Source organism: Oncorhynchus gorbuscha, unplaced genomic scaffold (assembly GCF_021184085.1).
Source record: "Oncorhynchus gorbuscha isolate QuinsamMale2020 ecotype Even-year unplaced genomic scaffold, OgorEven_v1.0 Un_scaffold_1129, whole genome shotgun sequence".
Classification (NCBI taxonomy): Eukaryota; Metazoa; Chordata; class Actinopteri; order Salmoniformes; family Salmonidae; genus Oncorhynchus; species Oncorhynchus gorbuscha.
The window spans coordinates 123,234-141,249 of NW_025746001.1; the positions used below are offsets into that span (position 1 = coordinate 123,234).

The following is an 18,016-nucleotide window of genomic DNA, read 5'->3' on the forward strand; positions in this document are numbered from 1 at the left end:
TGGTTCGAATCCAGGCTGTATCACAACCGGACGTGATTGGGAGTCCCATAGTGCGGTGTACAATTGGCCCGGGGTAGGCCGTCATTGTAAATAATAATTTGTTCTTTAACTGACTTGCGTAGTTCAATAAAGGTGAAATAAAATTCAACACAGTAATAATTAAGGCAATGACAACATGGTTCCGGGGCTTTAGGATACAGATAGGAAGTTGTGTTACTACCGATATACAATGTTAGATCTACGCTGATTATGCACGTTCTATGACTTCTATTTCTATTGTAGCGGCCTTTAATCCCAACACCTAGCAACCTCGTCAAGACCTTTAGATCTCTTGGTGTAACAGCTAAGGGGTTGGGTTGACAGACGCTGGACCTGGGTTCGAGTCCCGGTCAGGACTAATCCCAACACCTAGCAACCTCGTCAAGACCTTTAGATCTCTTGGTGTAACAGCTAAGGGGTTGGGTTGACAGACGCTGGACCTGGGTTCGAGTCCCGGTCAGGACTACCACCCCCCAGAGTTAGCTATACCATAACCCACCCCCTTCCTTTTTCTCCTCTCAGATCCAAAGTTCGAGGACCATGGGAGGTGCGGTGGTGGACGAGGGACCTGGGGGGGTGAAGGCACCAGACGGGGGGTGGGGCTGGGCTGTGCTGTTCGGCTGTTTCGTCATCACTGGGTTCTCCTACGCCTTCCCCAAGGCTGTCAGCGTGTTCTTCAAGGAGCTGATCAGAGAGTTCGACGTGGGGTACAGCGACACAGCATGGATCTCATCTATACTGCTGGCTATGCTGTACGGCACAGGTAGAGGATGTACACACACACAGACACACACACACACACACACACACACACACACACACACACACACACACACACACACACACACACACACACACACACACACACACACACACACACACACACACACACACACACACACACACACACACACACACACAGAGATACTGTCTAACACACACACTGACACACAGATTCGATACGTGTGTGTTCCTCTCCCTGCAGGTCCTCTGTGCAGCGTGTTGGTGAATCGTTACGGGTGTCGTCCGGTGATGATGGTGGGGGGACTTTTTGCCTCTCTGGGGATGATTCTGTCGTCCTTCTCCACCAGCATCATCCACATCTACCTGTCTACTGGAGTCATTACAGGTTGGTCCACATCTACCTCTCTACTGGAGTCATTACAGGTTGGTCCACATCTACCTGTCTACTGGAGTCATTACAGGTTGGTCCACATCTACTGGAGTCATTACAGGTTTGTCCACATCTACCTGTCTACTGGAGTCATTACAGGTTGGTCCACATCTACCTCCATACTGGAGTCATTACAGGTTGGTCCACATCTACCTCTCTACTGGAGTCATTACAGGTTGGTCCACATCTACCTGTCTACTGGAGTCATTACAGGTTGGTCCACATCTACTGGAGTCATTACAGGTTTGTCCACATCTACCTGTCTACTGGAGTCATTACAGGTTGGTCCACATCTACCCCTCTACTGGAGTCATTACAGGTTGGTCCACATCTACCTGTCTACTGGAGTCATTACAGGTTGGTTCACATCTACTGGAGTAATTACAGGTTTGTCCACATCTACCTGTCTACTGGAGTCATTACAGGTTGGTCCACATCTACTGGAGTCATTACAGGTTGGTCCACATCTACTGGAGTCATTACAGGTTGGTCCACATCTACCTGTCTACTGGAGTCATTACAGGTTGGTCCACATCTACCTCTCTACTGGAGTCATTACAGGTTGGTCCACATCTACCTGTCTACTGGAGTCATTACAGGTTGGTCCACATCTACTGGAGTCATTACAGGTTGGTCCACATCTACCTGTCTACTGGAGTCATTACAGGTTGGTCCACATCTACTGGAGTCATTACAGGTTTGTCCACATCTACCTGTCTACTGGAGTCATTACAGGTTTGTCCACATCTACCTGTCTACTGGAGTGATTACAGGTTGGTCCACATCTACTGGAGTCATTACAGGTTTGTCCACATCTACCTGTCTACTGGAGTCATTACAGGTTTGTCCACATCTACCTGTCTACTGGAGTGATTACAGGTTGGTCCACATCTACTGGAGTCATTACAGGTTTGTCCACATCTACCTGTCTACTGGAGTCATTACAGGTTGGTCCACATCTACCTGTCTACTGGAGTCATTACAGGTTGGTCCACATCTACTGGAGTCATTACAGGTTGGTCCACATCTACTGGAGTCATTACAGGTTGGTCCACATCTACTGGAGTCATTACAGGTTGGTCCACATCTACTGGAGTCATTACAGGTTGGTCCACATCTACTGGAGTCATTACAGGTTGGTCCACATCTACTGGAGTCATTACAGGTTGGTCCACATCTACCTGTCTACTGGAGTCATTACAGGTTGGTCCACATCTACTGGAGTCATTACAGGTTGGTCCACATCTACTGGAGTCATTACAGGTTGGTCCACATCTACTGGAGTCATTACAGGTTGGTCCACATCTACTGGAGTCATTACAGGTTGGTCCACATCTACTGGAGTCATTACAGGTTGGTCCACATCTACTGGAGTCATTACAGGTTGGTCCACATCTACTGGAGTCATTACAGGTTGGTCCACATCAACCTGTACATCGGTGTCATCAATGTGATACTGTATGTCTACCACTTCTTTGACAGTCCTCTCCTGTCCCCCTGTCCTCCAGGTCTGGAGTCATTACAGTCATTAGTGATACTGTATGTCTACCACTTCTTTGACAGTCCTCTCCTGTCCCCCTGTCCTCCAGGTCTGGAGTCATTACAGTCATTAGTGATACTGTATGTCTACCACTTCTTTGACAGTCCTCTCCTGTCCCCCTGTCCTCCAGGTCTGGAGTCATTACAGTCATTAGTGATACTGTATGTCTACCACTTCATTGACAGTCCTCTCCTGTCCCCCTGTCCTCCAGGTCTGGAGTCATTACAGTCATTAGTGATACTGTATGTCTACCACTTCTTTGACAGTCCTCTCCTGTCCCCCTGTCCTCCAGGTCTGGAGTCATTACAGTCATTAGTGATACTGTATGTCTACCACTTCTTTGACAGTCCTCTCCTGTCCCCCTGTCCTCCAGGTCTGGAGTCATTACAGTCATTAGTGATACTGTATGTCTACCACTTCTTTGACAGTCCTCTCCTGTCCCCCTGTCCTCCAGGTCTGGGCCTGGCGTTGAACTTCCAGCCGTCTCTGATCATGCTGAATCGCTACTTCAGTGAGAAGAGGCCCCTGGCTAACGGCTTGGCTGCTGCTGGGAGTCCTGTGGCCCTCTGCTGCTTATCACCTCTGGGACAGGTACTACACTACACCTCTAACGTCTGACCCCTAACCCCTGACCCCTAACCCCTGACCCCTAACCATAACCCTGCTGCTGGGAGTCCTGTGGCCCTCTGCTGCTTATCACCTCTGGGACAGGTACTACACTACACCTCTAACGTCTGACCCCTAACCCCTGACCCCTAACCCCTGACCCCTAACCATAACCCTGCTGCTGGGAGTCCTGTGGCCCTCTGCTGCTTATCACCTCTGGGACAGGTACTACACTACACCTCTAACGTCTGACCCCTAACCCCTGACCCCTAACCCCTGACCCCTAACCATAACCCTGCTGCTGGGAGTCCTGTGGCCCTCTGCTGCTTATCACCTCTGGGACAGGTACTACACTACACCTCTAACGTCTGACCCCTAACCCCTGACCCCTGACCCCTGACCCCTAACCATAACCCTGCTGCTGGGAGTCCTGTGGCCCTCTGCTGCTTATCACCTCTGGGACAGGTACTACACTACACCTCTAACGTCTGACCCCTAACCCCTGACCCCTAACCCCTGACCCCTAACCCCTAACCATAACCCTGTTGCTGGGAGTCCTGTGGCCCTCTGCTGCTTATCACCTCTGGGACAGGTACAACACAACACCTCTAACCCCTGAACCCTGACCCCTGACCCCTAACCATAACCCTGCTGCTGGGAGCCCCATCACCCTTTGCTGCCTCTCCCCTCTACATTACACCTCTAACCTTTGACCCTAACCCGACCTTAACCCTGCTGTCTCTTCCAGCTGTTGCAGTACCAGTACGGTTGGAGAGGAGGCTTCCTCATCCTCGGAGGGCTCCTGCTCAACTGCTGCGCCTGCGCGGCCCTCATGAGGCCCCTAGTGGCCCCTCCTAAACCCCCCCAGCGGGAAGACGTAGAGAAGGAGGGAAAAGAGTTGGAGGTAGAGAAGACCCAGTCCAAACCCAAACCTCTCCTGGACTTCAGTGTGTTTAAGGACAGGGGTTTCCTGATCTACACCATAGCTGCATCTATTATGGTGAGTCAGAACAGGAACAATACTGTCCCAAATGGCACCCTATTCCCTATATAGTGCACTACTCCTGACCAGAGCTCTATGGCACCCTATTCCCTATATATAGTGCACTACTCCTGACCAGAGCTCTATGGCACCCTATTCCCTATATAGTGTACTATTCCTGACCAGAGCTCTATGGCACACTATTCCCTATATAGTGCACTACTTTTGACCAGAGCTCTATGGCACCCTATTCCCTATATAGTGCACTACTTTTGACCAGAGCTCTATGGCACCCTATTCCCTATATAGTGCACTACTTTTGACCAGAGCTCTATGGCACCCTATTCCCTATATAGTGCACTACTCCTGACCAGAGCCCTAAGAAAACTGAAATTACAATTCAATAATTGAAAAAAAGAGGGTCTTAATTTTAAATGACTTGAAAATAAACTACAAAGTAGAAGCTATAGTTCTTCTATGTTTTTAATTTGTGTTTATTTGTATTCATGTCACATGACTGCAATGAAATAGTCTGCCTTCGTTTCAAATTGACATGGTTAAGAGCTCATCTGATCCTGTCCTAGGTTCTGGGTCTGTTTGTACCGCCAGTGTTCGTGGTGAGCTATGCCAAAGAGCTGGGCAACGAAGACACCAAGTCGGCCCTCCTCCTATCCATCCTCGGCTTCATAGACATCTTCGCCCGGCCCACCTGTGGCGTCATCGCTGGGCTGAAGTGGGTCAGGCCCAGAGTTGTTTACCTGTTCAGCTTTGCCATGATCTTCAATGGATGCACTGACCTGGTGGGATCTCAGGTAGGGCTGGACGTGTAATTACAGTAATGTGTTGGCTTGTTGAGGTTGATTTGGTTGTCATGTGTACATTTCTGTTTGCTGTATTGACTAATGATACGTACAGCATCTAAACTATACATATGTGTTGTTAACATCTCTGTTGTTAACATCTCTGTTGTTACTGTATCAATACTGTTACTGTTGGTATCCTGTAAATACTGTAAAATGTTACTGTAAGTACTGTAAAATGTTACTGTAAATACTGTAAAATGTTACTGTAAATACTATACAATGTTACTGTAAATACTGTACAATGTTACTGTAAGTACTGTAAAATGTTACTGTAAATACTGTAAAATGTTACTGTAAATACTGTACAATGTTACTGTAAATACTGTAAAATGTTACTGTAAATACTGTAAAATGTTACTGTAAATACTGTACAAAATGTTACTGTAAATACTGTACAATGTTACTGTAAATACTGTAAAATGTTACTGTAAATACTGTAAAATGTTACTGTAAATACTGTACAATGTTACTGTAAATATTGTAAAATGTTACTGTAAATACTGTAAAATGTTACTGTAAATACTGTACAATGTTACTGTAAGTACTGTAAAATGTTACTGTAAATACTGTAAAATGTTACTGTAAATACTGTAAAATGTTACTGTAAATACTGTACAATGTTACTGTAAATACTGTAAAATGTTACTGTAAATACTATCTGGTTTTCATGTCACCTGCAGGCGAAGGACTACCCGTCTCTGGTGGTGTTCTGTGTGTTCTTTGGGATCTCCTACGGCATGGTCGGGGCGCTACAGTTTGAGGTTCTCATGGCGATCGTTGGCACGGAGAAATTCCCCAGCGCTATAGGACTGGTGTTGCTCATGGAAGCTATTGCTGTGCTGGTGGGACCACCAGGAGCAGGTTAGTACACACACAGGATTAACAGGTGGAGGTTGGGTTAGGGCTTGGTTAGGGTTAAGGTTAAGGTTAGATAAATATAATGGAGAATTTATGTTGTTTCCTCTCCCCTCTGATCTCTCTCCCTCCTCACTCTCTCCTCTCCCTCCCTCCTCCCTCTCTCTCTTCCTCCTCCTCCCTCCCTCTCTCCCTCCTCCTCCTCCTCCTCCCTCTATCTCTCTCTCCCTCTCTCTCTCCCTCCTCCTCCTCCCTCCCTCCCTCCCTCCTCCTCCCTCCCTCCTCCTCCTCCTCCCTCCCTCCTCCCTCCCTCCTCCCTCCTCCCTCCTCCTCCTCCCTCCCTCTCCCTCCCTCCCCTCCCTCTGTCCCTCCTCCTCCCTCTCTCTCTCCCTCCTCCTCCTCCTCCCCCTCCCTCTCTCCCTCCCTCTCTCCTCCTCCTCCTCTCTCCTCTCTCCCTCTCTCCCTCCCCTCCTCCTCCTCCTCTCTCCCTCCCTCCCTTTCTCCCTCCTCCTCCTCCTCCTCCTCCTCCTCCTCCTCCTCCTCCCTCTCTCTCTCTCCCTCCATCTCTCCCTCCTCCTCCTCTCTCTCTCCCTCCTCCTCCTCTCTCTCTCTCCCTCCTCCTCCCTCCCTCTCTCCCTCCTCCCTCCCTCTCTCCCTCCCCTCCTCCTCCTCTCTCCCTCCTCCTCCTCTCTCCCTCCTCCTCCTCCCTCTCTCTCTCTCCCTCCTCCTCCCTCCCTCTCTCCCTCCCTCTCTCCCCTCCCTCCTCCCTCTCTCCCTCCTCCTCTCTCTCTCTCCCTCCTCCTCCCTCCCTCTCTCCCTCCCTCTCCTCCTCCTCCTCCCTCCCTCTCTCTCTCCCTCCCTCCTCCCTCCCTCTCTCCCTCCTCCTCCTCTCTCCCTCCTCTTCCTTCCTCCTCCCTCCCTCCCTCCTCCCTCCCTCCTCTCTCCCTCCCTCCTCTCTCCCTCCTCCTCCTCCCTCCTCCTCCTCCTCCTCCTCCCCTCCTCCTCCTCCTCCTCTCCCTCCTCCTCCTCTCTCCCTCCTCAGGTCGGCTGCTGGACGCTACTAAGAACTACATGTACGTGTTCCTGCTGGCAGGAATTGAGGTGGTCCTCGCCTCCGTGGTCCTCGCCACGTGTAACTTCCTGTTCATCAGGAAGAAGCCCTCGGAACCCGCTGCGGAACTGGAGAACGGAACGGTTTCCGCGGAAATGGAGCTTCTCAACAAGCCTGTTGCCGCTGAGGAAGAGGAGGAGGAGGAAGTAGAGAAGGGGGAGAAAGAGGTGAAGGAGATGAAGGAGAAAGAAGAGAAGGAGAAAGAGGAGAAGGAGAAAGAGAAGCTGAAGGAGATGAAGGAGGAGAAGGAGAAAGAGGAGGTGAAGGAGATGAAGGAGATGAAGGAGAAAGAGGAGGCGAAGGAGATGAAGGAGAAAGAGGAGGCGAAGGAGATGAAGGAGAAAGAGGAGGTGAAGGAGATGAAGAAGGAAGCGGTTGAGAAAGCAAAGGAGGACGAAGAAGACAGTGAGAAAGAGAAGGAGGAGATCAGGCCTGAGAGCGTAATGGTGGTCTCAGAAGAAGAGGAGGAGGAGGAGGAGATCAGGCCTGACAGCGTAATGGTGGTCTCAGAAGAAGAGGAGCGCTTCCTTAAAGAACCAGATGAACAGAATGGGGCCTTGCTCTCCAGTTCTGAGACACGTCTGTAGGAGGAAGAGAACCTGGCACAGGACAAACTACAGACTTTAAACTTAAACACTGCCAAGGGCACTTTAAAGGGCACTAAGAATTGTACTCCGCAGTGTACTTTGAAGGGCACTAAAAAGTGTACTTAGAAGTGGGCCAAGAGGGTGCTTAGAGAAGCATACTGGGGAAGACACAGCTGGTCCTAGCAGTATCCTCCTGTATGTAGTTGAGGTGTTGTTGTGTTGTTATGTTGTGTAGCTGTTCTCTGTGGGCTGTGTGCCATCATCAACAACAACACGCACACACACACACACACACACACACACACACACACACACACACACACACACACACACACACACACACACACACACACACACACACACACACACACACACACACACACACACACACACACACACACACACACACACACACACACACAATGAAGTGAAACGGATAAATGTCAAGTGAATAGCCGTGTTAATAGTGTTGTGCCCTGCCGTGTGAATTGTGAAGCTACCAGTGTGTAGTGCTGCAGGGCGATATGGTAGGGACACCATGTTGTTGTCTGTAATAATGTGGAATAAATACCGTCCTTCCTACCACTGTTACTCTGGAACACAACATTACAAGTGTTCCGGAACTTTAACCAAACCCAGCGTGGAACATTCCGCTGTCAGTCAACATTCTGTTGTGGCAGAATGAGGAATGAATGGATTGATGTCTGGCTACTGTTATGCATATCATTTCACTCTGAGCTTTAACACAGACGTTTAAAGGTATAGTGATGTTGAACGGTTGAATTTCACTTTGTAACCTTTTAGAGATTGTAGACTTTATTAGACTAGAACACACAGAGAGAGAGAGAGATGACAATGAGAACACCAGACTAGTATCCCTGGTTACCTCCCTAATGGCACCCAGACAGAGAGATGCCAATGAGAACACCAGACTAGTATCCCTGGTTACCTCCCTAATGGCACCCAGACAGAGAGATGCCAATGAGAACACCAGACTAGTATCCCTGGTTACCTCCCTAATGGCACCCAGACAGAGAGATGCCAATCAGAACACCAGACTAGTATCCCTGGTTACCTCCCTCATGGCACCCAGACAGAGAGAAGCCAATCAGAACACCAGACTAGTATCCCTGGTTACCTCCCTAATGGCACCCAGACAGAGAGATGCCAATCAGAACACCAGACTAGTATCCCTGGTTACCTCCCTAATGGCACCCAGACAGAGGTACCCTGTTTCTGTTTGTTTCAGTGTCATAACATTAACTACGATGGCAGAAATAGGTCACACTGTTTCTAGACTTCACAGTTTAATCTGTAGATGCTGGGTGAGTCCCAAATGGAACTCTACTCCCTATATAGTGCACTACTTTTTTTAAATACCAGGGTCCCCATAGGGCTCTGTTCAAAACTAGTGCACTATATAGGGAAAAGGGTTCCATTTGGAACCAGGTGTTATTAGGTCTGGCAGAACTAGCTGACAGAAACAATTCAGTCCAGAGTCCAATGACCTCCCATGCAGATCTAAAAAACACAGAACTTTAAAAAAATGTATTGATACATGTATTGATAGATGTATTGATGAATGTATTGATAGATGTATTGATAATGTATTGATACTTTATGTCAGTATTAGTTAAGGAAGGCTAATAGCCTCTGTTTCATGATAAGTTATATTGTGTTCTGTTTTCTCAGTGCTACATGTTAACAGATAAAGACGATGTTGACGTAGAGGTGTGGCTATTAGTCTACCAAATGGCACCATGTTCCCTATATAGTGCACTATCGTCCCTGGTCAAAAGTATTTATTTATTTAACTAGGCTGGTCAGTTAAGAACAAATTCTTATTTTATAATGACGGCCCAAACCCGGATGATGCTGGGCCAATTGTGCACCGCCCTATCGAACCGGGTGTCTGTAGTGACGCCTCTAGCACTGTGACACAGTGCCTTAGACCGTTGCGCCACTCAGGAGGGACTAGGGTCCCACTAGGGTGCATTAACTCTACCTACATGTACATATTACCTCAGCTAACCTGTGCCCCCGCACATTGACTTTGTACAGGAACCCCCTGTATATAGCCTCCACATTGACTCTGTACAGGTACCTCCTGTATATAGCCTCCACATTGACTCTGTACAGGTACCTCCTGTATATAGCCTCCACATTGACTCTGTACAGGAACCCCCTGTATATAGCCCCCACATTAACTCTGTACAGGAACCCCCTGTATATAGCCTCACTACTGTTATTTTATTATTGCTCTTTAATTATTTGTTATTTTTCTATTTTCATCCATTTTTTATTTATTAATTTTTTACTTCACTTTATTTTAGTAAATACAATACTTCACACTTATTTTTCTTAAAACTGCATTATTGGTTAGAGCCTGTTAAGTAAGCATTTCACTGTAAGGTCTACTACACCTGTTGTATTCGAAGTATGTGACAAATAAAATTTGATTTGGGATGCATCCCTTGTTTATCTGTTGGGAGCTACACAATGGAACTAAACACCTCACAGAGTTAGAACTGAAAACACCACATAAACAACAAGACACAATTTAAAGTCAAGGTTTATTGTTCTTGTCAGTTGCTCAGTATAGATGATATGTTTATAATCTTATTCAAGTTTAGATCCTTAATATCTAATTGGAGTCAGTTCGGATTATTTTGTTATTTGGCACTTTGGTTACATCAGATAGTAGATAAGACATGAAGACTAACAGTACCTTAGAATATTTCCCAAACTCCCAAATGTTGGTTATCAGAGAACTTCCAAGCACGACTCTGTGGAACCATGTGTTTTCAGTCATACTTGTTCTGACTATACACCTTGACTCTAGAACCATGTGTTTCAGTCATACTTGGAACCATGTGTTTTCAGTCATACTTGTTCTGACTATACACCTTGACTCTGTAGAACCATGTGTTTCAGTCATACTTGTTCTGACTATACACCTTGACTCTGTAGAACCATGTGTTATTTCTGTCATACTTGTTCTGACTATACACTTTGACTCTGTAGAACCATGTGTGTTTCAGTCATACTTGTTGAGTATACACCTTGACTCTGTAGAACCATGTGTGTTTCAGTCATACTTGTTCTGACTATACACTTTGACTCTGTAGAACCATGTGTGTTTCAGTCATACTTGTTGAGTATACACCTTGACTCTGTAGAACCATGTGTTTTCAGTCATACTTGTCCTGACTATACACCTTGACTCTGTAGAACCATGTGTTTCAGTCATACTTGTCCTGAGTATACACCTTGACTCTGTAGAACCATGTGTTTTCAGTCATACTTGTCTGTAGAACCTGTTTCAGTCATATACACCTTGACTCTGTAGAACCATGTGTTTCAGTCATACTTGTTGAGTATACACTAGAACCATTGACTCTGTAGAACCATGTGTTTCAGTCATACTTGTCCTGACTATACACCTTGACTCTGTGGAACCATGTGTTTCAGTCATACTTGTCCTGACTTCTGACTATACATGTGTTTGTCCTTGTTGAGTATACAACTCTGTAGAACCATGTGTTTCAGTCATACTTGTCCTGAGTATCCACTTTGACCCTGTGGAACCATGTGTTTCAGTCATACTTGTCCTGAGTGATGAATAATGACTGAATAAACGGCCATGTTCTAGTTCTGAGGTTTTGTTGACGTCACTCCGGTTGATGTTAAATAAGGAGAGAGCTGCTCTCGCTACCCTGCCTTCCCCTGTGTGTGTGTGTGTGTGTGTGTCCTCTTTTTAGCATCTGCTGCTTCCATTGAACACATGTCGCCTCTGTCCTCCGGTTCTGTGGTAAAATCCGTTACACAAACCACATGCACGTACACAGACACTCACACACTGACACAATCACAATGTTCCACGCTGAGGTCATTTCCTGTGTACGTTGCTTGTTGACATTATGTTGGGTTCATTTGTCAGTTGTGCAATTTCATTTCTGTTTAAAACTTCCCAAAGAATGCAAACAGAGTAGTCATTTTTATTAATTGAACAACTACTGAACACACACTACACAAATATGTCCTTTGTAAAATATTGTTCTTCTCCTCGTTTCAAACCACTCTCACGACCCACCAAAAACAGACTTCTCTAGGGTGTATTAGTGTTTCTATGCTGTGGTACTACGACATGTATCACGAAGGTCTATACAGTCCGAAGCGCTCTATGATCTATAATAATAATAATGCCATTTAGCAGACACTTTTATCCAAAGCGACTTACAGTCATGTGTGCATACATTCTACGTATGGGTGGTCCCGGGGATCGAACCCACTACCCTGGCGTTACAAGCGCCATGCTCTACCAACTGAGCTACGTGTGTATTGTGCTCTAAAGTGTGTGTACCGTTTGTCAATGTCTTCGAAAAGGCTAATAATACCCTTCCTGTATTTAAATGCTTCGATGTACTTACACCAGGCCTCTATGGACCTGTCTTATATGTGAACATCTGGGTGAACCTGCGGGCGTACTCATCAGGAACCAATCAGGAAAACAAACGGGTCCAAACAGGGTGGGACCTTTGTGAGCTCGTCCAATAAGACGAGCTTTCATTCTGCACTGATCTGTAAGCGGTTGAGCTGTGGAAGCAAATCAAGGATAATTATTTCTCGCACTTCCATCCTATAGTTTCAGATCTGTGTGTAGACGAAGCAGAGGACGCGTCTTTAGACGATTGGGACGCAGCCATATTGTGGGCTGAATGCAGGCTGTGGCCTCACCTGGGTGAAGATTACGTTTGCAAAGTTCCAGGTACTTTCAATAAATAACATAGCTTATAACGTTATAAAACAGAGTCTAGCAACGTTATAAAACAGAGTCTAACAACGTTATAAAACAGAGTCTAACAACGCTATAAAACAGAGTCTAACAACGTTATAAAACAGAGTCTAACAACGTTATAAAACAGAGTCTAACAACGTTATAAAACAGAGTCTAACAACGCTATAAAACAGAGTCTAACAACGTTATAAAACAGAGTCTAACAACGCTATAAAACAGAGTCTAACAACGCTATAAAAAAAGAGTCTAACAACGCTATAAAACAGAGTCTAACAACGTTATAAAACAGAGTCTAACAAAGTTATAAAACAGAGTCTAACAACGTTATAAAACAGAGTCTAACAACGTTATAAAACAGAGTCTAACAAAGTTATAAAACAGAGTCTAACAAAGTTATAAAACAGAGTCTAACAAAGTTATAAAACAGAGTCTAACAACGTTATAAAACAGAGTCTAACAACGTTATAAAACAGAGTCTAACAACGTTATAAAACAGAGTCTAACAACACTATAAAACAGAGTCTAACAACGTTATAAAACAGAGTCTAACAAACGTTATAAAACAGAGTCTATAAAAACAGAGTCTAACAACGTTATAAAACAGAGTCTAACAACGTTATAAAACAGAGTCTAACAACGTTATAAAACAGAGTCTAACAACGTTATAAAACAGAGTCTAACAAAGTTATAAAACAGAGTCTAACAACGCTATAAAACAGAGTCTAACAACGTTATAAAACAGTCTAACAACTCTATAAAACAGAGTCTAACCACTCTATAAAACATTATAAAACAGAGTCTAACATCGCTATAAAACGTTATAAAACAGTCTAACAACGCTATAAAACAGAGTCTAACATCGCTATAAAACGTTATATAAAACAGTCTAACAACGCTATAAAACAGAGTCTAACCACTCTATAAAACATTATAAAACAGAGTCTAACAACGCTATAAAACAGAGTCTAACATCGCTATAAAACGTTATAAAACAGTCTAACAACGCTATAAAACAGAGTCTAACAACGTTATAAAACAGAGTCTAACACCATTATAAAACAGTCTAACAACGCTATAAAACGCTATAAAACAGTCTAACCACTCTATAAAACGTTATAAAACAGAGTCTAACATCGCTATAAAACCGTTTGACTGCTGAAGCCACATGCTCATCAATGAAAACTGTAGTGACACAACAAGGACTTATTCATTTATTTACACAATGTTAAAATACACAAATACAGTGGCATTACAAATGATGAGCAAAACGACAAGACTTCCCATGACTCAGTGAGCGATGCATTGTGGGAACCAACGCAAGGTTTCCGGAGTCCGTCCCCACGTAGATATGCAAACACAAAACAAGAAGGAAATAAAGAGAGAGAAGGGAAAGACATAACATACCCAGAGAGAAACGAGAGATCCCACGTAGAGAACTGTACTTAACACAAGTGTACCTTTATCGTCATTACCCACAATCCCACACTGAAGAGAATGAGGTGGGAGGTTCTTTTTTTTTTGTTGAGACCATCAGCCGGTCGGTTCGAGGGTTTAAAACTAACTTACCCAAAACTACAATGGAGTGAAGCATTCAACCCCCCTCCCATACACTACCTTCATCATCATCATCATCATCATCATACTACACACAGTGGCTAATACAGAGCTGGAGGTAGAGCTTAACCCTAACCACAGATCTAGGACCAGGTTATCCAACTAACTCCTAACCTTAACCATTAGGAGGAAAAGAATACATCTGATCCTGGAACTGCTACCAGCTCCTAATGCAGACATGATATTTCACCGTTGAGTACTAGGTACATCCTATATACATGACAACAGAAGACAGACGCACTAAACTAGTCTGGTCTCAGATCTGGTTGGACTCTCTTGCCAACTCCTTGTCACTCATTATAATGCACGGAGTGATAAAGTTGACAAGACAGCACAAACTGATCCAGGAACAGGCTACCACTAAACCCCCCTTTAACCCAGACTACAGAAAAGGCCTACAGCACCCTGAGGCAGTAGTACACTGAATGATGTGACCAGTGGGTTGGCCCTCTTCCTGAACTAACCAATAGGACAACCAGAAGAGAGAGAAACGTAGCATTGGTCGATAGTTTCCTGTACATCCACCAAACCAGACTTTGCTCTCTGGCAATTATCAGATCACTTTTTTTCTTAGAAACGTAGTTTCATTACATTAAAAACATTTTAAAATATTGATTGATAACAAAATGAAAAATAAATAAAAAGTTTGAGATTGTGGTGGATTGAAAGCATAGGTTGAAATAGGCATTTTAAAGCAGACCCCCCCACACACACATTTAACTGACCAACAAGTTCAACAACAAAAATAACTGCTACATGAGAGTGGAGACGGGTGATTCACAGCTTTCAGCCCCAGAACACCAACAGCAGAAGAGGAAGAGGAGGCTGAAGAGAGACGAGGTGATGGAGAAACAGACTGACTAGCAGGGTGATTCACAGCTTTCAGCCCCAGAACACCAACAGCAGAAGAGGAAGAGGAGGCTGAAGAGAGACGAGGTGATGGAGAAACAGACTGACTAGCAGGGTGATTCACAGCTTTCAGCCCCAGAACACCAACAGCAGAAGAGGAAGAGGAGGCTGAAGAGAGACGAGGTGATGGAGAAACAGACTGACTAGCAGGGTGATTCACAGCTTTCAGCCCCAGAACACCAACAGCAGAAGAGGAGGCTGAAGAGAGACAAGGTGATGGAGAAACAGACTGACTAGCAGGGTGATTCACAGCTTTCAGCCCCAGAACACCAACAGCAGAAGAGGAGGCTGAAGAGAGACAAGGTGATGGAGAAACAGACTGACTAGCAGGGTGATTCACAGCTTTCAGCCCCAGAACACCAACAGCAGAAGAGGAAGAGGAGGCTGAAGAGAGACGAGGTGATGGAGAAACAGACTGACTAGCAGAGAAGACATCGGCAACCCCCCCCATCCCTATGGACAACCAACCAGTCATTATTTAAAACTGTCACACACTCACAGTCACCTTCAGAACAGTAGAGGATTTGCTTTCTCCCAGTCCCCTTTAAAAACAACAGAGAGGGACACATCTCCTGCAGCACCCTAATCCCTATTCAGTCCACAAGCATGTAGCTACACCCACATCGGCAAGCAGCACCCTATTCCCTATTCAGTCCACAAGCATGTAGCTACACCCACATCGGCAAGCAGCACCCTATTCCCTATTCAGTCCACAAGCATGTAGCTACACCCACATCGGCAAGCAGCACCCTAATCCCTATTCAGTCCACAAGCATGTAGCTACACCCACATCGGCAAGCAGCACCCTAATCCCTATTCAGTCCACAAGCATGTAGCTACACCCACATCGGCTGAACACGTGTATGTGACCAATAAAATGGACCAGAGCCCATAGGGAGTAGGGTGGTGTTTGGGACACATTAAAACGTCTTCCCTCTAAAACAAACCCGCTGTCCAGTTGGAGAATAGTACTCTCTTTCTCGGCATTGCATTGTGGGGATTAAGAGAGTCTTTTGAGGACACAAAATGGAACCCAGACCATCTCCCGCTGCACAAACAGACCTCTCTCATATGACCTTCAGAGTTTCAATTAGGAGTTATTCATTCTATATTACTTCCATCGTCTCTCTTGCAAACAGAAAACACACTTGACTTTTCACTTAGACACGATTTATGATTGGCATGAGTCAGTTGATATTCTCAACCGTATAAAACAGCAACACTCACAGTCAGTGTAGAACACTGCCAGTACAAACAACTTTTAATCAACTTCACCTAAAATACAAACAGAGGAAAAAGTCAAGTAAATAAAGTAAAAGACAACAGGAAAGAGAAACAAGCTGATGGTTTTTATCAGGATAGCAACTCTGGAGGAGAACTGTCTGGCTGGGAGGAGCATCTGGTTCAGCATGGAGGAGGACAGAGGGAGAGAGGGAGAGAAGTGAGGGAGAAGTGATAGAGGAGGAGAGTGAGGGAGACAAGTGATGGAGTAGGAGAGAAGTGACGGAGTAGGAGAGAGAGGGAGAGAAGTGACGGAGGAGAAGAGAAAGGGAGAGAAGTGACAGAGGAGGAGAGAGAGGGAGAGAAGTGACGGAGTAGGAGAGAGAGGGAGAGAAGTGACGGAGTAGGAGAGAGAGGGAGAGAAGTGACGGAGGAGGAGAGAGAGGGAGAGAAGTGACGGAGGAGGAGAGAGAGGGAGAGAAGTGACGGAGGAGGAGAGAGAGGGAGAGAAGTGACGGAGGAGGAGAGAGAGGGAGAGAAGTGACGGAGGAGGAGAGAGAGGGAGAGAAGTGACGGAGGAGGAGAGAGAGGGAGAGAAGTGACGGAGGAGGAGAGAGAGGGAGAGAAGTGACGGAGGAGGAGAGAGAGGGAGAGAAGTGACGGAGGAGGAGAGAGAGGGAGAGAAGTGACGGAGGAGGAGAGAGAGGGAGAGAAGTGATGGAGGAGGAGAGAGAGGGAGAGAAGTGACGGAGGAGAGAGAGAAGTGATGGAGGAGGAGAGAGAGGGAGAGAAGTGATGGGGGAGGAGAGAGAGAGAGAGAAGTGACGGAGGAGGAGAGAGAGGGAGAGAAGTGACGGAGGAGGAGAGAGAGGGAGAGAAGTGACGGAGGAGGAGAGAGAGGGAGAGAGAGAAGTGACGGAGGAGGAGAGAGAGGGAGAGAAGTGACGGAGGAGGAGAGAGAGGGAGAGAAGTGACAGAGTAGGAGAGAGAGGGAGAGAAGTGACGGAGGAGAGAGAGAAGTGACGGAGTAGGAGAGAGAGGGAGAGAAGTGACGGAGGAGAGAGAGAAGTGACGGAGGAGAGAGAGAAGTGATGGAGTAGGAGAGAGAGGGAGAGAAGTGACGGAGGAGAGAGAGAAGTGATGGAGGAGGAGAGAGAGGGAGAGAAGTGATGGGGGAGGAGAGAGAGGGAGAGAAGTGACGGAGGAGGAGAGAGAGGGAGAGAAGTGACGGAGGAGGAGAGAGAGGGAGAGAAGTGACGGAGGAGGAGAGAGAGGGAGAGAAGTGACAGAGGAGGAGAGAGAGGGAGAGAAGTGACAGAGGAGAGAGAGAAGTGACGGAGGAGGAGAGAGAGAGAGAGAAGTGACGGAGGAGAGAGAGAAGTGATGGAGGAGAGAGAGAGGGAGAGAAGTGATGGGGGAGAAGTGATGGAGGAGAGAGAGGGAGAGAAGTGATGGAGGAGGAGAGAGAGGGAGAGAAGTGATGGAGGAGGAGAGAGAGGGAGAGAAGTGATGGAGGAGGAGAGAGAGGGAGGGAGAGAAGTGATGGGGGAGAAGTGATGGAGGAGGAGAGGGAGAGAAGTGATGGAGGATGAGGTGTTTAAGGGGCGTTAAGCAGGTCTCTGTGCCCCATGTCAGTGTCCTCGCTGGGGTTCACGAAAGCAGAGGGGTGGGGGGGGCAGTGACTGTTCTGGGTGTGCCATGGGCAACAAAATCCCTC

General features: G+C 46.3%; 1 protein-coding gene across 1 annotated transcript; it reads left to right on the forward strand.

Moving 5' to 3' along the window:
• The first annotated feature begins 319 nt into the window (after nt 1-319).
• On the forward strand, nt 320-8,009 carry LOC124021562 (monocarboxylate transporter 4-like). Its single transcript, XM_046336702.1, has 8 exons — nt 320-802; nt 1,025-1,168; nt 3,208-3,344; nt 4,108-4,359; nt 4,926-5,153; nt 5,885-6,065; nt 7,102-7,415; nt 7,455-8,009. Exons 1-8 carry the CDS (start codon nt 580-582, stop codon nt 7,755-7,757), a joined length of 1,782 nt encoding a protein of 593 aa, XP_046192658.1. The 5' UTR covers nt 320-579; the 3' UTR covers nt 7,758-8,009.
• The last annotated feature ends 10,007 nt before the right edge of the window (nt 8,010-18,016 follow it).